This window comes from Procambarus clarkii, chromosome 39, assembly GCF_040958095.1.
Source record: "Procambarus clarkii isolate CNS0578487 chromosome 39, FALCON_Pclarkii_2.0, whole genome shotgun sequence".
NCBI lineage: Eukaryota > Metazoa > Arthropoda > Malacostraca > Decapoda > Cambaridae > Procambarus > Procambarus clarkii.
The window spans coordinates 35503685-35529893 of NC_091188.1; the positions used below are offsets into that span (position 1 = coordinate 35503685).

Below are 26209 nucleotides of genomic sequence, written 5' to 3' on the forward strand. Positions count from 1 at the left end.
ATCATGTAAAGCATGATGAAATTAGATAATTTAGAAAAAAAATTCCTCTGACAAATTCTTCTGACAAATCCAATGAAATAGAAAAATTGGAAAATGAAAATAAAAATGAAAAACTTCGTAAATACGAACATATAAAAAATAGGGAGAGACATATTGCAAATGTCAATTATAATTAAGATATAAATAAAATTGCTCTATTATAATAAGGAAATCACTAAAACTGCAAAAAAGTTAGCAATTAAACTTACATTTTCGTGGTTTTCAACTTTTGTCCGCCATGTCTTATATGCACCTCATGTTATGACAATTAAGTAATCAGCTTTTGACGAAGACTGTTGCAACTACGGACAGAACCAGCGATAGTTAGGGAGAGAAGTTCGGAGACAAATTATTAACGAAAATCACTAACAAGACCCACTCGGCGGTACTACACATATAACCCTTGGCTGCCTCGTGTAACTTTTTTGATAATAACTTTACCTCATCAGCGAGACACAAGTTGGAATGTAACTTTGGGAAAAATACAATCGACGAAGCTTTAACTCTCTTGTACTATTTCTAACTTGAGGGGTAACAGAATTATCTTTCTGAAAAAAAAAAAAAAAAAAAAAAAAAAAAATTAAATTTCGAGGGGATGTCTAGTTGCTGATATTCTTTCCTAGATTTTTCCTGTTGGTAGAGAACACTACTACAAGTTTTATTTTTTCTGTATAGAGCAAATCGTAGTTTTAAAAATATAAATTGATATGAAATAACCTAAATATAAATCACAAATAATCAGTCACAGGTATTATTTCTTCAACCATTTGATGCCTCTTCGGGAACAATTAGTCAAAATAGCGAGGTTGAGAATTGACCACATTCCTGAAAAAAAAAATTGCCGACGTTTCGGTCCGTCCTGGACGATTTTTAGGGCGTGTATTAATCCAGAACGGACCGAAGCGTCGTCAATTCTCTCATTTCCAGATGTGTGTGTGTTGGGTGTCTGACTTTAAAAACGTCTCAGTACCTGTTATTTATAAGTGCTGTTAATTCAGTCTTATTTGGTACGCAGATGTATTGACCTTGTGACCCCTTATTAGCCCAAGCTTGATATTGTGTTGATTGTAAGGTCTGACATGCGCGAGCTGGTTATTAAGACTCATTTAATTCTCCTTGACGCTGGGTATACCTCTTGATATACCAAAAAGGTAAACCAGGAGGTATACACTACGCTCTCTCTCTCTCTCTCTGAGTTGGCCATTAATTTCACTGTGTGTTCCACAGCGCGCGTGGGATAGATAGATAGAGAGAGAGAGAGAGAAAGAAAGAAATTGCCTACAGTCAAGGCTGAGCTCTCTGCGGCTCAGCTCTATGGCTGCTCGAACGAGAATGAGGATTGATTGTGGTGAAGCAGACGCCTGCAGCCATTGATCAACCATGGAACGTTTCATCATACGTGTTGGGGACTAATTGGTGCACGAGAAAGAATGATTTACGGCAGACGATGATAGAGAATTTCACTTTGGTTGGATCGTTTGTCTGGCTGTTCTGGACGCGTCAAACACCATCATAAGGTGTTGACGCCTCGACGACGTAGCACTTCAACTTGTCTATGAGTGTATTGGTGTTTTAATAGCTATTACCCACCAAAACACACCACGTTTGGCGGGTAAGTTTGACATCCGATTCAAGTTCAAGAACTTCAACGTTCGAACAAGTTTTAACTCCTCCTGACAGGATGCAACAATGTTCTAATACGTCATAAAAATTTATTGGCTATTATATTGTACTAGATATTGTTAATTTTGAACAAGGAAAACTTTCGGTAACTTTGGATAAACTAACTTAAACTAGGCTATCTGGAAAAATAACTTACGTTATAGTTTGCATTAACTAAACCCCAGCACGCTTATAATATCAGATGCAATTTCACTCAGTAAGTGTTTACACTCTTTGGGGGAGGTATCAACGTGGTTATTGCAGCGTGGGAGTCCGCGAGCGTGAGAGTCTATGTAACCAACATATCAAGGAGTAGAACCTCACTGTCCTATGTCAGGACAGTGAGGTTTATATTATATATATATATATATATATATATATATATATATATATATATATATATATATATATATATATATATATATATATATATATATATATACTCCTCGGGGTATCGTGGAGACCGGACGCACCGTGGAGCTCCGGGCTACCTTCATACTTTATCACAAAACAGTGAGGTCAAGCAGGTGGGGCGTTGGTCAGGACATATGTGAACATCATTACAAGACATCTTCAGCGTTTGAAGTCCCTCCATCGTCCCAGTCAACGGTATTTTACAATTTTCTCCTGTTTGTCAAGCTTGAACACACCAGCAACAGTGCCAGTGAGGGAGGCCTACCACCTTAACGGCCGGGGCGGGATGGGGAAGGGCGGGGGCGGAGGGAGGCGCGTGAGGGAAAGTGAACCTTAGAGTAAGGCGTCACTAGGAACACCCGCTCACCAGTCAGGCGGAGGAGGCTGGTAGTGGCCGCATTTCAAACTGCCCTCACCACCACACCACCCCACCACCTCCCTCGTGGGCTCAGTGAATGATAGTGAACAATTTCTGTCTGTTTGGTGTATACTTTGCGGCCCCGACATACAAAGTGAATACCATGTATATATAGTGCCATAGTGAAATATACATCTCAAAGTGCCAACTCCGATACTCAGTGCCATACACACCACAAAGTGTCAACCCCAGTTTATAGTGTCATACATATAACAAAGTGCCAACCCCATATTCTCAGTGTCATACATACCCTGGTGTACATATATGTGAATGTATATTGTGTGTCATGTGTATAGCCCACTCGATACCACGCCTCCCCCCCCAAACCGACCCCATCCCCCCCCCCGCACCTCACTACCTGAGCTGACCCTCGCCCCACCGGCCTCCACACCCAGCCGCGGCCTCCACACCCAGCCGCGGCCTCCACACCCAGCTGATGCCTCCACACCCAGCCGCGGCCTCCACACCCAGCTGATGCCGCCACACCCAGCTGATGCCTCCACACCCAGTTGATGCCTCCACACCCAGCCGCGGCCTCCACACCCAGTTGCTGGCTCCACACCCAGTTGCTGGCTCCACACCCAGTTGATGCCTCCACACCCAGTTGCTGGCTCCACACCCAGTTGATGCCTCCACACCCAGTTGCTGGCTCCACACCCAGTTGTTGGCTCCACACCCAGTTGCTTGGCCATGACCCAGTGTGTTTGCCCCCCTCTATAGAATAATGCACAGTTTAACTCGGCCAACCGAGTTGAAATGGAAGGGGTCCCAGCGGTCGGGCAGGACTCCACAAGCCTTGAGGTGCCAACAACTGCTCCTAAAAGAGGTTTTTGCCGAGTATGCAACAAAAACACCGCCATAAACTCCATCGGTGGTGTTATCCGCTTTCACACCTTCAACGAGGAAAGATGCAGTGGTTCCCACCAGCTTCCGAAGGGAAGCAATGGCCAGCTGCCATTAACAGTTAGGGAAGAGACTCCCATTAACCTAATCTCATCTGAGAACCTCACCCAAGCGATCATAGCGACGTCTGCTAGAACATTACCACACATCCCAAAAGCAGCCCGCCCAAATGCAGCAGCCAAACTTTGTAATCTTCTGAAAAGGGTCAATGATGCACCGGAAAACATTCAAGCGTGGCATAATGTCCTTCTGTTTGGCAATGTATGCCTCACCGTCCCTCCAAGGAGGGACAAATCACTTGCTTCCTCGGTCCTGAGGGCGATAAATGAATACCCAAGGGGGGACAACCTAGTTCGCCTGCCTCTCCGAGCAAAACACACCCACCGCAGAAATGGTAACAACAACATACCGGAAACGTACAAAATCAGAGCACAAATCACCAAGAAAATTGAAGAGGGAAATACCGCAAGTGCTATTAGAGTCCTCACTAGTGACGAGAAAATTGCTCCTCGAAACTCAGCCACAGCACGGGCCCTGCAAAGCAAGCACCCACCCAGAGCCCCTCAAGGCGACAACATCGTTCCGCCATCAGCCGACACCATTTCAGACCCATTAACAGTTGGTGAATCTGAGGTCTACAAAGCAGCCCTTTCTTTTCCACCTGGGTCAGCAGGCGGCTTTACAGGGTTAAAACCTCAACATATCAAGCAAATGTTAAATCCTGCGGTTGGTGATGCTGCACAAGATCTTCTTATGGAACTCACAAGGTTCGTCAACATGTGTCTGGCTGGTGAGATACCTGAGGTCATCAGGCCTCTCTTTTTTGGTGCCTCCCTCTGTGCTCTCAAAAAGAAGGACGAAGGAATCAGGCCAATCGCTGTTGGCAACACTCTCCGACGCCTGATTGCCAAGGCTGCTACGAGGGTTGTCAGCCAGCAGGCGGCTGAATTGCTGAAACCAATCCAGCTAGGATTTGGAATCCCCCAAGGCTGTGAAGCGGCTGCCCATGCAGCACGAGCATACATCACAAACATTTCTGATGAGAAGGCCCTGCTCAAACTGGACTTTAAGAATGCCTTCAACATGGTAAGAAGAGATGCAGTACTTTGTGCCGTACATCGCCATTTCCGGCCCCTCTACCCGTTCATACTATCGTGCTACAGTGGCGAGTCAAAACTGCTCTTTGGTGAACATGAAATCAGATCATGTGAAGGTGTTCAGCAAGGTGATCCTCTTGCTCCCCTTCTTTTCTGCTTAGTCTTAAAAGAAATCACCGAAAGCTTGTCCAGCGAGTTCAACATCTGGTTTTTGGATGATGGCACTATAGCTGGCACCGTAGACCACCTCTTGTCAGATATCAGGAAAATAAGGGAGCAAGAAGTAAGCCTGGGTCTCGTCCTGAACCCTTCCAAGTGTGAAGTAGTCTCCTCCAACCCAGACATCGTAGCTAGAATAAGGTCTGCCTTGCCTGGAGCCCATGTCATTAGGGCCGAGAACAGCACCCTCCTTGGAGCTCCCCTCGGGTCTAACGCCATTGAGGAGATCCTCGACAAGAAAATCGCAGACCTTAGGAGGATGGAAGACAGAATAGGTGACATCGATGCCCACGATGCTTTTTATCTCCTCACCAAATGCCTATCCCTTCCGAGGCTAACCTACTTTCTGAGGTGCGCCCCATCTTACAACAACCCAAAGCTTGACGAGTATGACCTCCTACTGAAGACCATGCTGGAAAAAGTTGTTAACCTCTCTCTCAACGAATGCCAGTGGAAACAAGCCACTCTTCCTGTCAGGCTCGGTGGCTTGGGTGTCCGCACCGCCACCCAAATTGCAGTCCCAGCCTTCCTGTCTTCCTCCTCAGCATCAGATGACCTGGTTAAGGAAATTCTACCTGACACCCTGAGTGATGTAGCGGGGATACAGGACCCCCACTACACGGAATGTGACACGAAATGGGGTGCCATGACAGACCCAGCACTCAGACCAGCCATGCCGAAAGCCAAGAAACAATCCAGTTGGGACAGCCCCATTGTAGACAAAGAAGCCACAGCTTTGCTGGAGGCAGCAACAACCCCCAGTGATCGTGCACGCCTCACAGCTGTGCAGGCTCCCCATGCAGGGGACTTCCTTCTGGCAGTCCCTATGTCTGCGACAGGCACACGTCTTGATCCGCAGGAGCTCCGTATTGCAGTCGCTCTCCGCCTTGCTGCCCCTATCCACACTGTTCACAGGTGTATTTGCGGCGAGGCAGATGCTGACGAATATGGATTGCATGGCCTGCACTGTGGAAAATCGGGTGGTTGGCACACTAGACACGACGAAGTCAACGACATCATTAAAAGAAGCCTTGCCTCTGCTCAGTGTCCAGCAGAGAGAGAGCCCCGCAACCTACTGAACCGTGACTCTGTTAGCTTTGCCGGCCGACCAGACGGAATCACACTGCGTCCGTGGAAGGGTGGCAGGCAGTTAGCATGGGACTATACTTGCGTATCCACCCTGGCAACGACATACATCACCCTCTCTGCCGGCACGGCAGGAGCCGCAGCGACACACAGAGAAAAACAAAAGTCAGTCAAGTACAGGCAATTAGATCAAAGGTACAATTTCGTTCCAATAGGGTCTGAGACCCTAGGCCCATGGGGTGAGAGTGCAAGAAGGTTTCTTAAGGATCTTGGTTCCAAGCTCATTGACACCACAAGAGACCCTAGAGCAGCAAGTTTTCTCTTTCAGCGCCTCAGTGTCGCGATCCAGAGGGGAAATGCCCGCTGCATCCTCGGTTCCTGCCCGGCGTCGGAGGAGTTCGAGGAAATCTACAGCCTCTAGGAAGCGAACTTTTTCTTGTGTCCTCTTAATGTTCATTTTTTGTATAAAATCAGATATGTAACTGTATAACCTTGCATAATAAAGTGTACATCATAATAAAAAAAAAAGGGGGGTGGTAGGAGAAGTGAACACTCTTTCGTATTCAGAGTTAAATGTCAAGTTTTTCCCTGAGTGCTCTGTGTTCCCTTCTCTGAGGCTGTGGGTCCCTATAATTACACCAGTGGTGGTACCCCCCTATATATATATATATATATATATATATGTCGTACCTAGTAGCCAGAACTCACTTCTCAGCCTACTATGCAGGGCCCGATTTGCCTAATAAGCCAAGTTTTCCTGAATTAATATATTTTCTCTATTTTTTTTCTTATGAAGTGATGAAGCTACCCATTACATTATGTATGAGGTCAATTTTTTTTTATTGGAGTAAAAATTAATGTAGATATATGACCGAACCTAACCAACCCTACCTAACCTAACCTAACCTATCTTTATAGGTTAGGTTGGGTTAGGTAGCTGAAAAAGTTAGGTTAGGTTAGGTTCGGTAGGTTAGGTAGTCGAAAAACAATTAATTCATGAAAACTTGGCTTACTAGGCAAATCGGGCCTTGCATAGTAGGCTGAGAAGTGCGTTCTGGCTACTAGGTACGACATATATATATATATATATATATATATATATATATATATATATATATATATATATATATATATATATATATATATATATATATATATATATGTAGCCAGAACGCACTTCTCTGCCTACTATGCAAGGCCCGATATGCCTAATAAGCTAAGTTTTCATGAATTAATTGTTTTTCGACTACCTAACCTAACTTTTTCGCCTACCTAACCTAACCTATAGAGATAGGTTAGGTTAGGTAGGGTTGGTTAGGTTCGGTCATATATCTACGTTAATTTTAACTCCAATAAAAAAAATTGACCTCATACATAATGAAATGGGTAGCTTTATCATTTCATAAGAAAAAAATTATAGAAAATATATTAATGCAGGAAAACTTGGCTTATTAGGCAAATCGGGCCTTGCATAGTAGGCCGAGAAGTGCGTTCTGGCTATCATAATATATATATATTTTATATGTTTCATATTTTTTAATTTATTAAAATATTTCATATTTTTATATATATGTATATATATATATATATATATATTATATATATATATATATATATATATGTATATATATATATATATATATATATATATATATATATATATATGTCGTACCTAGTAGCCAGAACGCACTTCTTAGCCTACTATGCAAGGCCCGATTTGCCTAATAAGCCAAGTTTTCATGAATTAATGCTTTTTCGACTACCTAACCTACCTAACCTAACTTAACCTAACTTTTTCGGCTACCTAACCGAACCTAACCTATAAAGATAGGTTAGGTTAGGTTAGGTAGGGTTGGTTAGGTTTGGTCATATATCTACGTTAATTTTAATTCCAATAAAAAAAATTGACCTCATACATAATGAAATGGGTAGCTTTATCATTTCATGAGAAAAAAATTAGAGAAAATATATTAATTCAGGAAAACTTGGCTTATTAGGCAAATCGGGCCTTGCATAGTAGGCTGAGAAGTGCGTTCTGGCTACTAGGTACGACATATATATATATATTATATATATATTATATATATATATATATTATATATATATTATATATATTATATATATATTATATATATTATATATATATTATATATATTATATATATATTATATATATATATATATATATATATATATATATATATATATATATATATATATATATCGTATAATTTACTATTTGTAATTACTCTTTGTGTCTGCAAAATCGAAATATTAGCTCGTGGATCCAACCTTTTTAGCCAATATATTTTTCTATATATATATATGTGTGTGTGTGTGTGTGTGTGTGTGTGTGTGTGTGTGTGTGTGTGTGTGTGTGTGTGTGTGTGTGTGTGTGTGTGTGTGTGTGTGAGTACTCACCTAGTTGTACTCACCAAGTTGTGCTTGCGGGGGTTGAGCTCTGGCTCTTTGGTCCCGCCTCTCAACCGTCAATCAACAGGTGTACAGGTTCCTGAGCCTATTGGGCTCTATCATATCTACACTTGAAACTGTGTATGGAGTCAGCCTCCACCACATTGCTTCCTAATGCATTCCATTTGTCAACCACTCTGACACTAAAAAAGTTCTTTCTAATATCTCTGTGGCTCATTTGGGCACTCAGTTTCCACCTGTGTCCCCTAGTGCGTGTGCCCCTTGTGTTAAATAGCCTGTCTTTATCAACCCTGTCAATTCCCTTGAGGATCTTGAATGTGGTGATCATGTCCCCCCTAACTCTTCTGTCTTCCAACGAAGTGAGGTTTAATTCCCGTAGTCTCTCCTCGTAGCTCATACCTCTCAGCTCGGGTACTAGTCTGGTGGCAAACCTTTGAACCTTTTCCATTTTAGTCTTATGCTTGACTAGATATGGACTCCATGCTGGTGCCGCATACTCCAGGATTGGTCGGACATATGTGGTATATAATGTTCTGAAAGATTCCTTACACAAGTTTCTAAAAGCCGTTCTTATGTTAGCCAACCTGGCATATGCTGCTGCTGTTATCCTCTTGATATGAGCATCAGGGGACAGGTCTGGCGTGATATCAACCCCCAGGTCTTTCTCTCTCTCGGACTCTTGAAGTATTTCATCTCCCAAGTGATACCTTGTATCTGGTCTCCTGCTTCCTACCCCTATCTACATTACATTACATTTGCTTGGATTAAACTCTAACAACCATTTGTTCGACCATTCCTGCAGCTTGTCCAGGTCTTTTTGAAGCCTCAAGCTGTCGTCCTCTGTCTTAATCCTTCTCATAATTTTGGCGTCGTCAGCAAACATTGAGAGGAATGAGTCTATACCCTCTGGGAGATCATTTACGTATATCAGAAACCGGATAGGTCCAAGTACAGAGCCCTGTGGGACTCCACTGGTGACTTCACGCCAGTCTGAGGTCTCACCCCTCACTGTAACTCTCTGCTTCCTATTGTTTAGGTACTCCCTTATCCACTGGAGCGCCCTACCAGTTACTCCTGCCTGTTTCTCTAGCTTATGCATCAACCTTTTATGGGGTACTGTGTCAAAGGCTTTCCGACAGTCCAAAAAAATGCAGTCCGCCCACCCTTCTCTTTCTTGTTTAATCTTTGTCACCTGATCGTAGAATTCTATCAATCCTGTATGTGTGTGTGTGTGTATGTGTATACTCACCTATTTGTGCTTGCAGGATCGAGCATTGACTCTTGGATCCCGCCTTTCCAGCTATCGGTTGTTTACAGCAATGACTCCTGTCCCATTTCCCTATCATACCTAGTTTTAAAAGTATGAATAGTATTTGCTTCCACAACCTGTTCCCCAAGTGCTTTCCATTTTTCCACTACTCTCACGCTAAAAGAAAACTTCCTAACATCTCTGTGACTCATCTGAGTTTCCAGTTTCCACCCATGTCCCCTCGTTCTGTTATTATTACGTGTGAACATTTCATCTATTTCCACTGTGTCAATTCCCCTGAGTATTTTATATGTCCCTATCATATCTCCTCTCTCCCTTCTTTTCTCTAGTGTCGTAAGGTTCAGTTCCTGCAGACGCTCTTCATATACCATCCTTCGTAACTCTGGGACAAGCCTCGTCGCAAACCTCTGAACCTTCTCCAGTTTCTTTATATGTTTCTTCAGGTGGGGGGGGAGGGGGGGCTCCATGATGGCGCGGCATACTCTAAGACGGGTCTCACGTAGGCAGTTTAAAGCGCCCTAAAAGCCTCCTCATTTAGGTTTCTGAATGAAGTTCTAATTTTCGCCAGTGTAGAGTACGCTGCTGTCGTCATCCTATTTATATGTGCCTCAGGAGTTAGATTAGGTGTCACACCCACTCCCAGGTCTCTTTCTCGAATCGGTACAGGTAGGCTGTTCCCCTTCATTGTGTACTGTCCCTTTGGTCTCCTATCACCTGATCCCATTTCCATAACTTTACATTTACTGGTGTTAAACTCCAGTAGCCATTTCCCTGACCATCTCTGCCACCTGTTTAAGTCCACTTGGAGGATCCTACAATCCTCGTCTGTCACAACTCTTCTCATTAATTTTGCGTCATCCGCAAACATTGACATGTATGATTCCACTCCTGTAAACATATCATTTACGTAAATTAGAAAAAGGATTGGTCCCAGCACCGATCCTTGAGGTACTCCACTTGTTAATGTTCGCCAGTCCGACTTCTCGCCCCTTACCATTACCCTCTGGCTCCTTCCTGTTAGGTAGTTCTTCACCCATACTAGGGTCTTTCCGCTTACTCCTGCCTGCCTCTCAAGTTTGTATAGCAGTCTCATGTGCGGTACTGTATCAAAGGCCTTTTGACAGTCAAGAAATATGCAGTCTGCCCAGCCTTCTCTGTACTGCCTTATCCTTGTTACTTTATCATAGAATTCTAAAAGGTTAGGCATTATTTCCCTGTCCAGAACCCATGTTGGTGCTTGTTTACAAACCCAATGCTCTCCAAGTGCTCAACAAGTCTTAGCCTAATTATTCTTTCAAGTATTTTGCAGGGGATGCTTGTCAGTGATACGGGTCTGTAGTTGAGTGCCTCCTCCCTATCACCTTTCTTGAAAATCGGTACGACATTTGCCTCCTTCCAGCAACTGGGCAAGTCTCCCGACATAAGTGACTCATTAAAGATCATTGCTAGAGGCACGCTGAGAGCCTGTGCTGCCTCTTTAAGTATCCACGGAGATACTTTGTCTGGTCCAACAGCTTTATTTGCATCCAGTGTTGTCAACTGTTTCATTACCGCCTCTGCTGTCACCTCTATATCTGATAGTCTTTCATCTAGGGTAATCGCTTCTAACAATGGGAGCTGCTCAGGCTCGGTTGTGAACACTCCATGGAATTTTGCATTCAGTACCTCGCAGATTTCCTTGTCGCTTTCTGTTTATGCCCCTTCCGTTTTCCTCAGTCTTGTCACTTGGTTATTTACCGACATCTTCCTTCTTATATGGCAATGTAGTAATTTAGGTTGCTTTTTCGCTTTGACTGCAATATCATTCTCATAATTTCTTTCCGACACTTGTCTTATGTTAATGTAATCATTCCTAGCTCTGTTACATCTAATCCTGTTGTCCTCTGTCCTTTGTCTTGTGTACTTCCTCCACTCCCTCCTGCTTCTCACCTTTGCTTCCTGACACTGTCTATTAAACCATGGGTTATTATATTCCCCTCCTGCTTTTTTCCTTTATTGTTGGAATAAATCTCTCTTCAGCCTCCTTGCATTTCAATATGACCTGGTTCATCATACCTTGCACCGTTTTTCCTCTAAGTTCTTCCTCCCACTGCACTTCTCCCAGGTAGTCCCTTATCCTTCTGTAGTCCCCTTTTCTGTAATCAAGTCTCCTTTCCCGGACCTCTTGTCCTTTGGTCACAATTTTAAGTTCCATCATGTAATCAAAGACTAGGACACAATGGTCACTGGCTCCTAGTGGTATTTCATGTTCCAACTGCTCGATGTCTTCTACATTCTGGGTGAAAATGAAATCTAATAGGCTGGGCGTATCCCCTCCTCTTTCCCTAGTATCTTCCTTCACATGCTGTGTTAGGAAATTCCTGTCAATAACGTCTACCAGCTGTGTGTGTGTGTGTGTGTGTGTGTGTGTGTGTGTGTGTGTGTGTGTGTGTGTGTGTGTGTGTGTGTGTGTGTGTGTGTGTGTGTGTGTGTGTGTGTGAAAACGAACAAAAATCAGTTAATTGACAGTTGAGAGGCGGGTCCGAAGAGCTAGAGCTCAACTCCCTTAAGTACAACTAGGTGAGAACACACACACACACACACACCTAATCTATCTCCTGAGGCACATTCGAATAGGATAACGACAGCAGCGCACTGGCAAAATGCCTCCTTACTTAGGTCTCTGAATGATGTTCAGAAACCTAAGTACGGAAACATTTAGGGCGCTTTACACTGCCTACATGAGGCCAGTCTTAGAGTTTGCCGGTTCATCATGGAGTCCCCATCTGAGGAAACACATAAGGAAACTGGAAAAGGTTCAGAAGTTTGCAATGAGACCCGTCCCAGCGTTACGAGGGATGGGGTATGAAGAGCGCCTGAAGGAACAGAGCCTTACGACACTAGAAAAAAGAAGGGAGAGGGGGGGAACATGATAGGAACGTATAAAATACAAATATGTATTTGCTGTATTTCTGTTTTCTTGTTCCATGCATTTGTGTGTTGTGTCTATATTAGTAGTTTCGGAGGCCTGGTGTGGTTATGTACTATTCTGCACTTGTGTTTGCATTCCTGTGCCTATGTTTTATGTTATCTCTTGTGCTCTTTGTTTGTACCGTCCTGTTTATGTGATCGATCCCGTGCCCGTTTTAGGGTTTCCCCTTTTGTTCTCTTTTGTCCTGTGTTTATGTATTATTTCTTTATGATGTACCTTGTGTGTTTTTTATTATTAAAACAAAAAACAAAAAAAATTGGACCTGCCAAATAGCATTGAACTCAATATGAAGAAACTGCAATATTCTCTCTGGAGCAAAGCCAAGGAGCACAAACATACTGCAGCCGACTCAAACATGTTGCAGAAATAAGTAGTGAAGATGGGGTAGGAGAATTGGTCACTGGGAAGTTTACAGTCATTCAGGGATCAATAGATTGTGTTATCCAAACCAAGCTGCTTGTTTACTAGTTTCCAGTGACAGAAGCTACGTTAGGTTCTTGGATTATAATATATTGTATATAAATAACTAAAAAAAAAAGAGTGGTTTATCTGCGCTAAAATATTTTGGGACTGCAATGAAGTTGAACTCGCATCCCTTGACTCGTACTACCAGTTTAACCATGACTCAAGAAATATCTCGAGTATAGTTACTGGCAGTTCGGAAGGTACCAACATTAGCAACAGAATACATAGGATAGATACATAGGAATACAACAGAATACGAGCCTAGTAGCCTGGTGGAAAGTGCGCAGGACTTAATTGTGTGGCACGGGTTCGATTCCTGCACCAGGCAGACACAAATGGGCAAAGCTTCTTTTACCCTGAATGCCCCTGTTACCTAGCAGTAAATAGGTGCCTGGGAGTTACTCAGCTGTCACGGGCTGCTTCCTGGGTGGGGTGGGTGGGTGTGTGTGTGTGTGTGTGTATACTCATCTAATTGTACTCACCTATTTGTGCTTGCGGGGGTTGAGCTTTGGCTCTTTGGTCCCGCCTCTCAACTGTCAATCAACTGGTGTACAGATTCCTGAGCCTACTGGGCTCTATCGTATCTACATTTGAAACTGTGTATGGAGTCAGCCTCCACCACATCACTGCCTAATGCATTCCATCCGTTAACTACTCTGACACTGAAAAAGTTCCTTCTAACGTCTCTGTAGCTCATGTGGGTACTCAGTTTCCACCTGTGTCCCCTTGTTCGCATCCCACCAGTGTTGAATAGTTTATCCTTGTTTACCCGGTCGATTTCCCTGAGGATTTTGTAGGTTGTGATCATGTCTCCCCTTACTCTTCTGTCTTCCAGTGTCGTAAGGTGAATTTCCCGCAGCCTTTCCTCGTAACTCATGCCTCTTAGTTCTGGGACTAGTCTAGTGGCATACCTTTGGACTTTTTCCAGCTTTGTCTTGTGCTTGCCAAGGTACGGGCTCCATGCTGGTTCCGCATACTCCAGGATTGGTCTTACATATGTGGTGTACAAGATTCTAAATGATTCCTTACACAGGTTCCTGAATGCTGTTCTGATGTTAGCCAGCCTCGCATATGCCGCAGTCGTTATTCTTTTTATTTGGGCTTCAGGAGACAGGTTTGGTGTGATATCAACTCCTAGATCTTTCTCTCTGTCCGTTTCATTAAGTACTTCATCTCCTATTCTGTATCCCGTGTCTGGCCTACTGTTTCCACTGCCTAGTTTCATTACTTTGCATTTACTCGGATTGAACTTCAACAGCTATTTGTTGGACCATTCACTCAGTCTGTCTAGGTCATCTTGTAGCCTCCCACTATCATCCTCAGTTTCAATCCTCATAATTTTTGCATCATCGGCAAACATTGAGAGAAACGATTCTATACCCTCTGGGAGATCATTTATATATATATATATATATATATATCAGAAACACTATAGGTCCAAGGACTGACCCCTGCGGGACTCCACTCGTAACGTCTCGCCAATCTGAGACATCACCCCTCATACTGACTCGTTGTCTCCTGTTGCTTAGGTACTCTTTTATCCAATGGTGTACCTTCCCTTTCACTCCAGCCTGCATCTCCAGCTTTTTCACTAGCCTCTTGTGTGGCACTGTATCAAAGGCTTTCTGGCAATCCAAAAATATGCAGTCTGCCCACCCTTCTCTTTCTTGCTTTATTTTTTTTTTTTGCCTGGTCGTATAGTTCAAGTAACCCTGTGGGGCAGGACCTGCCATCCCTGAACCCATGTTGGTGCTGTGTTACAAAGTTCTTTCGCTCCAAATGCTCCACTAGCTTTCTTTGCACAATCTTCATCAGCTTGCATGGTATGCAGGTTAGGGACACTAGCCTGTAATTCAGTGCCTCCTGCCTATCCACTTTCTTGTATATCGGGACTACGTTAGCTGCTTTCCAAATTTTTGGCAGTTCCTCTGTTACCAGTGATTTGTTGTACACTATGGAGAGTGGTAGGCACAGTTCTTCTGCTCCTTCCTTTAATATTCAAGGGGAGATTCCATCTGGGCCTATAGCCTTTGTCACATCCAACTTAACACTTCCTTACTTCCCCGCTGGTAATCTCAAACTCTTTCAGTGGTTCCTGGTTATCTATTCTCTCTCTTATTTCTGGAATTTCTCCTTGCTCTAAGGTGAAGACCTCCTGGAATTTCTTATTCAGTTTGTGATGATAATCTCTTTCAAGAGAGATTGAGCCTGCTCTTCCCTACATAATTACATCAATATACAAGATACGTTCACCAAGTATCGTCAAACGTTTTGCCCAGAGAGCAAATCGTACCCAGTGCACCTGGCCACTGCCGTAACCAGATAACTGCTCATCCTTTGCCTGCCTGTTGCCGATTGGCTGGTGTCTCGTGGTGGTGGCGGAGGGCAGGGGCGACAAGTCGACGTCTGGGCTGCAGTGCGCCAGTCTAGTCAGAATATCTCAGTGCTCCATGCAGTTGACATCTCTCGCTGGTAGACTAAGCCTTGGCTTTCGTGTACTAAGGGAGGTGGCAGCTCGAAGCCAGTATTCCAGCACTCATATTTTATTTTGCTATCACTGTAACTTACTTGTCTTAGCGTAACTTTTCATTTGCCAGTGATTATTCATGTTATTTTGTTTGTTGACTTGTCCTGCATATTTTATGAGATTGCCTTTATTCATGTCTTGTTTTTCTAGAGTAATTAAAATTTCATTGTTTATATACTTGTGTTTTGTGTGTCTTCCCATTACCTTACCACAGACGAAAGGACCAACTTTCTCTTTTTTTTTGTCATGTGACGAGGCCCTGCCCCTAGCTTTTGAAACAGCCGAACACCAACGCTTTACCGTCACAAGTTCCTCACACACTTCCTTGTCGTTTGTAGTGAATTCTTCTGCCCCTATCCTTAATTTCATAACCTGTTCCTTTACTGTTGTTTTTCTCCTTATGTGGCTATGCAGCAATTTAGGCTGAGTCTTTGCCTTGCTTGTGATGTCATTTTCGTATTGTCTTTCTGCCTCTCTTCTCATCCTGACATTCATTCCTGGCATTCTGGTATCTTTCTCTGCTCTCCAGTGTCCTTTTATTCCTATAGTTTCTCCAAGCCCTTTTACTTTGCTGCTTAGCTAGCCTACATCTCTGATTAAACCATGGGCTTCTCATCTTCATTTCACAGTTTTCCTTTTGGACTGGGACAAACTTGTTTGCTGCATCCTTGCACTTCTGCGTGATGTAGTCCATCATATCTTGGGCCATCTTTCCTCTGAGCTCTGTTTCCCATGCTATTTCTGTTAGGAATTTTCTTATCTCCTCATAGTTTCCCTTTCGGTATGCTAACCTTTTGGTATCCCTCTGCGAGTTCAATAACCCTTCTCCAATCAGGTAAACATCAGTACACTCTGGTCGCTCATTCCTACTGGGGCCTCAAAACCGATTTCACTTGTTAGAGTCGTTCAGAGTGAAGACCAGGTCGAGTCTCGCTGGTTCGTTATTTCCTCTCATCCTTGTGGGTTCTCTGAAATGCTGGGTTAGAAAGTTTCTAGTCACCACCTCTAGTAGTTTGGCTCTCCGAGTATCCTCGCCTCCATGCGGTTCCTTCTTCTCCCATTCAATTCTTCCGTGATTGAAGTCCTCCATGATGAGCAGGTGGGATCTATTTCTACAGGCGGCAGAGGCTGCCCTCTCAATTATAGTGTTAATTGCCGTGTTGTTGTTTTTGTACTCTTGACTGGGTCTTCTGTCATTTGGTGGAGGGTTGCATATTACTGCTACTACTATTCTTGGTCCTCCCATTGTCATGGTGCCTGCTATGTAGTCTCTGAACTTCTCACAGCCCGGGATGGCCATCTCCTTAAAACTCCATTCCTTTCTCATGAGTTGGGCCACTACGCCTCCTTCCCTACCTTCCTTTTCTTTCCTTATTACTGTGTACTCCTGGGGAAACACGGCATTCGTTATGATTCCAGAGAGTTTTGTGTATGTGTGTGTACTCACCTAATTGTACTTACCTAATTGTGTTTGCGGGGGTTGAGATCTGGCTCTTTGGTCACTCCTCTCAACCGTCAATCAACAAGTGTGTACAGGTTCCTGAGCCTATTGGGCTCTATCATATCTACACTTGAATATGTATATGGAGTCGGCCGCCACCACATTACTTCCTAATTGTCTACTATTCTGACACTGAAAAAAATCTTTAACGTCTCTATGGCTCATTGGGCACTCAATTTCCACCTGTGTCCCCTAGTGCGTGTGCCCCTTACGTTAAAAAATCTATCTTTATCTACCCTATCAATTTCTCTGAGAATCTTGTATGTGGTGATCATGTCCCCCTCTTAACTCTTCTGTCTCCCAGTGACGAGAGGTTTAATTCCCGTAGTCTCTCCTCGTAACTCATACCCCTCAGTTCTTGTACTAGTCTGGTAGCAAACCTTTGAACCTTTTCCAGTTTAGTCTTATGCTTGACTAGATATGGACTCCATGCTGGAGTCCATATCTATACTCCAGGATTGGTCTGACATATGTGGTATATAATGTTCTGAAAGATTCCTTACACAAGTTTCTAAAGGCCGTTCTTATGTTAGCCAACCTGGCATATGCCGCTGATGTTATCCTCCTGATATGAGCTTCAGGGGACAGGTCTGGCGTAATGTCAACCCCCACGTCTCTGACTCTTGCTGGATTTCATCTCCCAAATGATACTTTGTATCTGGTCTCCTGCTCCCTACACCTATCTTCATTACATTACAATTGTTTGGGTTAAACTCTAACAACCATTTGTTCGACCATTCCTGCAGCTTACCCAGGTCATCTTGAAGCCTCAAGCTGTCCTCTGTCTTAATCCTTCTCATAATTTTGGCGTCGTCAGCAAACACTGAGAGGAATGACTTTATACCCTCTGGGAGATCATTTACCTATCAGAAACAGGATAGGTCCGAGTACAGAGCCCTGTGGGACTCCACTGGTGACTTCACGCCAATCTGAGGTCTCGCCCCTCACTAACTCTCTGCTTCCTATTGCTTAGGTATTCCCTTATCCACTGGAGCGTCCTACCAGTTACTCCTCCCTGTTTCTCCAGCTTAGGCATCAGCCTTTTATGGGGTACTGTGTCAATAGCTTTCCAACAGTCCAAAAAAATGCAGTCCGCCCCTCCTCCTCTTTCTTGCTTAATCTTTGTCACCTGATCGTAGAATTCTACTACGCCTGTAAGGCAAGATTTACCCTCCCTAAACCCATGTTGATGGGTTGTCACGAAGTCATTTCTCTCCAGACGTGCTACTAGGTTTTTTCTCACGATCTTCTCCATCACCTTGCATGGTATACAAGTTAAGGACACTTGTGGGATATCTGGGGCTTGACTCAATTTATTTAATTATTTAATTTAATAACGAAAGACCACCCACTTTTGAGAAAAGAGGGAAACTGATAAAAAGTGATCATTAGAAACACAAGGAAGAACCAGTGTCTATGGACAAATATTAGAAAGAATAATCACTTAAATAAATAATGAACTGTATGGTTAATTAACTAAAGTCAGAGCCTCAAACACCTACATTAGGGGGGTATTGCTAGAACTTCATATACGTCTAGGAACTAGTGTGGTTCGTGCACCAGTTCATTGTGGAATAAAGAACATTGTGACCAAATTATTATAGAATCAATAGGTAACTTCAAATAGAAAAGATTAATGATTGTTAGAATTAAAAAGCAATCATCTAAGTAAACACATCCATCTCCAGTTCACATGGCAAGTACTCAATATGATATGATGGGTATGTATAATAAATTGGAGCAATTAAATGTGTACAAAAAGTCTTAGCTTTAAGACGATTTCTATGACATCGTTCGTGCTTCATCCTCGTGATCTCAAGATCTCCACACAGAAGCGAATAACACAAATGTAGTTAACGTCTCGTTGACTCCTCACATACGAGCTGTGATTTAAAGGATATTACGTAGCATTGAACTAGGCTACTTAAATCTCAATATTTATTAAATAGAAAATAAAGATTAATGCGGTACTAACGTTGGATTTTTTGTCGTCTTGCTATGTAACGACAGACTGCCCACGAAATATACAATCTCTAATGATGCATCAAGAAAGAACTATATACTTATCGTGAGTGCAGTGTATGCTGAAGTCTGCCGGTATCGCGTCTCAGCCTCAAACTTCCAAAATGTGGTACACGTGGTTGAGAGTTTGGCTTGATTATCGACGCGTTATTATTTGACCGAGCACTGTGGATCATGTGGAAGAATAATTATTTGTTCTAAGCTGAGTATCAGTGTAATTCTTGCTGATAATCCCAACGTCACGTGTCTCAGACTGACGCTGTTACCTATCGTTCGTTACGGCTCGTGACCCTACAACAGCCAAACTTTAAATATCTAGGGTTACTACAACTGCTGTTCTCTAGAGCGGGTCACCAGTGTAACCCCTTAATAAGTAATGAGCACTTTGTTAAAATTTTCCTTTAGGACTGAAGAATTATACATATAACTTATAATATATATATTGAATACAGTATAATATAAAAACACAGATGGTAAAGTTAACTTATACAACAAACAAAAAGTATTGTCTATCACATAATATAATATAATAAAATATGGCACAACATGAATGTTACAGACTTAACTCTACAAAGATGTGATCTCTCCAGCCCCGTATCCGCCACTGACTTACATATCTGCGGGAGTCAAAATCATTGCCTCTGCCCCGCGAGAAATTGTCAAAGTTACAATATTTATTAATTCTACAATGGAGCAATATATTGTGACAAGAGTAATCTTAAACTAACTTAATGAATGGTCAATACATATTGGTATAACAAAAAATAAGGTAATTATTACTTTACATAGTAATTAAAATACACATACAAAGGGGAATGATGGCATGGTCATCCAGCAACGGACTTTCCCACGACAATTTGCCAGATACAGTTCACACAATTATTATTCACCTATGTTACCCACATATGATCACATATAAATCATTAGTTACCATGGGAAACCGAGTACACAAAGAAATAAAACAATCATTCCCACGATACGTTGGGCCTAACGCCAACAATGTAACATGAAATTATTTTACATAGAACATATAAGTATATCAATATACATACATGTAATTTATACACAATTATAAATGTACATATTAATTTATTTAATTACGTATGTAATAGAGGTACGTAACACTTCCACCTCCAAGAAAAAAAATGCAATGGATTGAAGATCAATGGCATTTTTTCAAAGTAAAACGTATGACACTTGAGATTTATGGTATTAATTACACCAAACATGTAAAAGTAATAAGAACACATTTCTGGACAAAAATGAAAACACTCCAAATATATTCTTACAGGAAACTCAAAAATTTCAGTCTTATGACATGTTCTACATATGTTTCACTGGAGTATGCAAATTTATCTCTCCAGGGCACTATCTCATTTATTTCACTTTGTTTCAGATCATATTTCATACGCCTATCTACAACATTATCATTATTAGCACGAATAGAATTGTCAATAAAGGTAGCTGCATTCACACAGTTATCACGGCAATTTATCTTTCTATCTGTTTCTACTATTTCTCTAAGATCAGTCCCGTATTTCCATGTGATCCCTTTTCCACATGGTGAAGTTTTCCAAGACAGACTTCATTTCCCATTACTCCCTTTTTCTGGAGCTGAACTGCTTAATTGAAGCTGACTGGATGTTGAGTAGATTTGGGACTTCTCCTGGGTATGCTCTGACACAGACATCTGCTCTTCATCACTCTTGACCCTCTGTGGAACACATACTCTCGCCCAATGGATACTAAAATTAGAGAAATTAGCATTAAACCTCACAATTATGTATAAAACTTTCCTATTCATAGAACATTCCGAAACACAACACACCGACTTAGCAAACCTTTGACCTTCAAACCAAGAAATACAACCCAAGATAAGTGCAAAGACTACCTGATCGAACTGACTCAGATGATCCATAAGGAACACAGAAATCAATTGCCTCATAACTCTGTCATAACGATCAGTGAAAGAAAACAGGCATATGCCTAGGCACCATATCTAGGCACCACAACCTACTTGAGTAATACATAATACATAATACATAACTCTCAAGACAAGTTCACACCTCCTGATGGTGAACTTGAACACAACACACACTTGCATCAACCTTCTAGTCTTCCAAAAGACTAAATAAAACATGCCGAAAACTTGCCAGCCCTCACCATCACTTCCCAAGTGATTTACGTCTGATGACAAACAATCAACCAAGAGGTTTAAGGGTCTTAACATCTTGAAGATGCACAGCAGATTACCTGGGAAACACCCAAGGACAATCTGAAACCCTTCACAATGATTAACACTAGGTAGGATAACCTTATCCTCCAACTTGAAATACACACCTGGAGCCTCAAACATCTGCTCCCCAGTATGAATAAATCCTTCACCATCACTATGACTCTGAAAGTCAACTCCACACTTGAGTGGAACATACACTTTTATCACTCGGGCATCAAAATAACCTGGATCTGAATATAGAGACACTGCTCTAGTATAACTCACCACTTCCTCAGAACTACTGGGTGCACAACCTACTTGAGTAAACTCTCTCTACTCAACCACAAGGCTGGACAAAGATGTCCCACAGTCCATTACTTCACAAGAAAATGGCTCCTGCAGAATAAAAGTAGATTTCAACATCCTACACACACTGACTCAATGCACACAATGAGAAATACTTACTCCACATGGAATAAGAATCACAACCCACAAAACTCCGCAACTTAGATCCAAATAACACTTTACCACTCTCAATGATTTTACCAAAATTTCCTCCCATGACTTCTGGAGCTGCTCGGAGTACTGTCTGCTCACAATCAATAATATCACTACCAAGCTGGGTCACATCCTCACAGACAACTGAAGAGGGAGGCTCAATGGGTCTCCATCTACTCAACAGAAGCTGATCCTCTGGCTGCTTTCCCACACTCTCCAGAACTGGATCTACAGTACAGACTGTCTCCTTGCTTCTCTCTGAAATCTTAGGGTCAGTTCTACTCAATGCACATAAATTAAGGGAATCTGAAACGAGCGGGCAAGTAACAGGTAGTTTGACCTCCTCCCCTATACTATCACCTTGACTAGGGCGAGGCGGGGCCTCTACAACGGACTTACTCTCGACAACTGATTCTAAACTTGGAGTGAGCGGGAATACTTCTGCCAACCCGACATCTTATCCTAAACCATTCACTTGGCTGGAATACAATAGAGTCGTGGTTTTTAAGTTTCTCTCAACTCCTGGCACAACGTTTGTAGTGAGCGGGCAAGACAATGGTACATGGATATCCTTTCCCAATTTATTGGAATAAAGCAGAGTCATAGTATCAGGCTTACTCTCAACAACTAGGTTGGCCACACAGGAGTCTGGAACAACCACATCCCACTTCTCCACTGAAGGGGTACTGGTTATTGGAACAAAGGCTTGAATAACAACATTAGAACTGACAACTGGATTTATAATAGTACTGATATCAGCACAGGTAGAATGGACAAAACCATCTTCTACAACAGGTTGTTCATTCGTGGAACTAATTTCAGCACAGGCAGAATAAACATGGTCTGCAACTGGCTGTTTACACAAACGGGGATCAATCTCACCCACAACATGATTTATGGCCACATCATTACCCAATATAACATCCACACCTGGGATGGGCAACTGTGTACCAACACCCACAGTGCATAAACTTTGTGTAATGGTGGATCTGAAATTAATGTCTATTAGAGGTACAGTTTTACATCCTGCAACACTCTGAAGAACTACAAACTTTCCAGTCTCTCTCTTTTCAACATCAGAAAGAATACTGGATGAAATTATGGTTTGGGAAGCACCTGTATCACGAAGAATAACCACTGGCTTCCACTTCCCATTAATACACAAAACTTCACCTGAAGACATATATGGTGAATACTGTTTCACCCAATTGGGGTTTACAGTTTCATGTTTATTAGTAAATTTATTTTGCACACCTCTACAATAAATGAGACCAGTTGGTCGTAACTCAGGGTGCAATATAAAACAGGAATTAATTCCATGGCCTTTTCTCTTACAATGGGAACAGGACCTTACAGTGGACACACTGGTAGAACCAACTGTAGGTTTAGAAATAACCTTATTATTATTTGACATTCCTGACAAGGAAGTAGCAGGATTAGGTTTTGTAAGAGAAGAGCTCATGGGAGTAACTGGTGCACTAGGACTGGATGGATTCTAATAAGGAGTTCGGTGAGCATTATAATTTACTTTACGACTAGACTTAGGTGAAATGGCCGTAAACTGGGCCTTAGTCAACAACTCATGCTCATCCGCGAGCTTTGACAGCTCATAAATGTCTGTTACATTCTTTTGTTCTGCCATAAAAGTAGACAACTTGTCTGGGAGACATGACAATTCTTCTTCCATTATAAGAAGATTCTTTAGAGCATCAAACTCAGTTACTGAAAGTGACTTTAACCATCTGTTGCAAAAATTTGTCTTCTGACGAGTAAAATCTGCTATTGTCTGATCACTTACCCTCCTTAGGTTCCGAAACTTTTGCCTGTGTGCCTCTGGATTTAATTGATACGCATTTAAGATGCTTTTCTTTACAAATTCATAATCAAAGCTATGAGCATCAGGTAGGGATGTAAAAACCTCCTGACTACGCCCCTTAAATTGAGACTGCATAATGGCTACCCACTGATCCCTTGGCCAGCTCATACTGATGGCAATTTTATAAAAATGTGCAAAACCTCAGGATCCTCCTCATTAAACTTGGGCAACTCTATATACTTATTCATCCTTATGGGATAATTATCACTAATTGTTGAAACATTACTAGTATTTCCATGCCCAGCTGCCATACGCTGTGTTTCAAGCCTTAAGTTAGTGTCAGCCATTTGTTGTTGAATCTCTAATTGTTGCTTCTTTGTGGCTTCTAGTTGCAACTGTGCCATAACCTCTAACTGCCTAGTCTCAAGCTCCCTCTGCTGAGCTTCCGCCTCTAATATTTTCTGTTCTTTTTGAGCTTCAAGCTCTAATATTTTCTGTTCCATTTGAGCTTCAAGCTCCAATTGTTTCTGTTCCTTCTGAGCTTCAAGCTCCAATTGTTTCTGTTCCTTTTGAGCTTCAAGCTCTAATTGGCGAGCTAACTCAAGACGCTTTAACGTTATCTGATCACTCGACTCCTCTCTTAACTCCTCTAGACTTTCTTCGTCTAACTCTCCATTCTCAACAAAATGCGTCACAATGACTTTCACAAGTTGGGCTTTAACCATTCTATTGTTGGTGGTCAAATCCAAATGATTTGCCATTTGTACTAACTCAGTCTTTTTTAGGCTCTTAATCCCTTCAAAGTCTGGGTGAGCCAACAACGACGACACTTGACTCTCCAACGTTACTAACACTTGGCACTTGATTCACAACAATAATTAAAACAATGGCACTGCACTACACTTCACTGTAAAATTGTCACCACACTGAAAATTCGCTTGGCCTCACTGCACAAACAAAATATATAGGATGACTTACCTCAAAATCGTGAAACGTTGTTACTTGACACACAGGAAGGCTTGCTTGGCACATGGAATAGTTCTTAAGAAACACACAGACACTTGACACACTGGTACCTAGGAAGGCAAGGTTAGATTAGCACAGTTAAGTTTAAGTGGGAACAATATTTCCCGGCACAGGCCCCCATAACTATGTTACCTATCGTTCGTTACAGCTCGTGACCCTACAACAGCCAAACTTTAAATGTCTAGGGTTACTACAACTGCTGTTCTCTAGAGCGGGTCACCAGTGTAACCCCTTAATAAGTAATGAGCACTTTGTTAAAATTTTCCTTTAGGACTGAAGAATTATACATATAACTTATAATATATATATTGAATACAGTATAATATAAAAACACACATGGTAAAGTTAACTTATACAACAAACAAAAAGTATTGTCTATCACATAATATAATATAATAAAATATGGCACAACATGAATGTTACAGACTTAACTCTACAAAGATGTGATCTCTCCAGCCCGGTATCCGCCACTGACTTACATATCTGCGGGAGTCAAAATCATTGCCTCTGCCCCGCGAGAAATTGTCAAAGTTACAATATTTATTAATTCTACAATGGAGCAATATATTGTGACAAGAGTAATCTTAAACTAACTTAATGAATGGTCAATACATATTGGTATAACAAAAAATAAGGTAATTATTGCTTTACATAGTAATTAAAATACACATACAAAGGGGAATGATGGCATGGTCATCCAGCAACGGACTATCCCACGACAATTTGCCAGATACAGTTCACACTATTATTCACCTATGTTACCCACATATGATCATATATAAATCATTAGTTCCCATGGGAAACTGAGTACACAAAGAAATAAAACAATCATTCCTACGATACGTTGGGCCTAACGCCAACAATGTAACATGAAATTATTTTACATAGAACATATAAGTATATCAATATACATACATGTAATTTATACACAATTATAAATGTACATATTAATTTATTTAATTACGTATCTAATAGAGGTACGTAACAGACGCCACGACTTTCCTGTCCAAGTACGTGTGCTCGCTGCTCACTCCGCAACACGAGCTACCGCAACACACACAATGGCGTCCCTTCCTCTCCAACCCGCGTCCCGCATTCGCCACAGAAATTATTTATCACGAATAATACTATTTTGCGCAATTGTGGTTGAAATACTTTAATAAAGACTGGGTTGTGATTCTAGGGATTTAAATATTATTGCTTTCCCGTCTTATGGTGGTAAACGAGAAAGGGAGAAGATTTAAGTTTCCTCCATGGCATTCACGCGTGACAGAAAAACTATTACTTGATAACAATTTTAACTAAAAACTCTCGATTTAGAATTATTTGGGAGTTATGTTATCCGTAAATAATTATCACACGGAATACTGATGATTTAGAGAACCACATTCAATTCTCTAGCACACTGGCAATAAATGTGTTTAACTAGATATAATCTGACGCAATACTGGTGCTTGATTTCGTAAGAATTCCAGCATCCATATGTAGATATAATGGTTAGTTTATGTGAACATTACTGTTAGTAAGTTTTAGTGACTACTGTAGTTAGTATTGTTATGATCTCAGCCTGCAGGAGAAACGAGTCTCCCTCTTTGAGAGTTATTCATCACGCCTGACCTGATTAGAAG

The 26209-nt window shown here is 41.9% G+C and overlaps 1 protein-coding gene across 1 annotated transcript; it reads right to left on the bottom strand.

Moving 5' to 3' along the window:
• Positions 1–476: 476 nt before the first annotated feature.
• On the bottom strand, positions 477–24280 carry LOC138372675 (mediator of RNA polymerase II transcription subunit 15-like). Its single transcript, XM_069338177.1, has 2 exons — positions 23756–24280; positions 477–587 (listed from the first exon to the last, which is right to left on the bottom strand). The coding sequence occupies exons 1-2, from the start codon at positions 24278–24280 to the stop codon at positions 477–479; spliced, it is 636 nt and encodes a 211-aa protein (XP_069194278.1).
• Between the last annotated feature and the right edge of the window lie 1929 nt (positions 24281–26209).

What these genes read in the sequence shown, in the direction of transcription:
- LOC138372675 (XM_069338177.1), bottom strand. Translation starts at nt 24,280, where the DNA reads ATGGTTAAAGCCCAACTTGTGAAAGTCATTGTGACGCATTTTGTTGAG. An exon ending in TTAATGAGGAGGATCCTGAG is followed by an intron (nt 588 to 23,755) that starts GTTTTGCACATT and finishes TTTTTTTTTCAG; the next exon opens with AAAGATAATTCTGTTACCCC.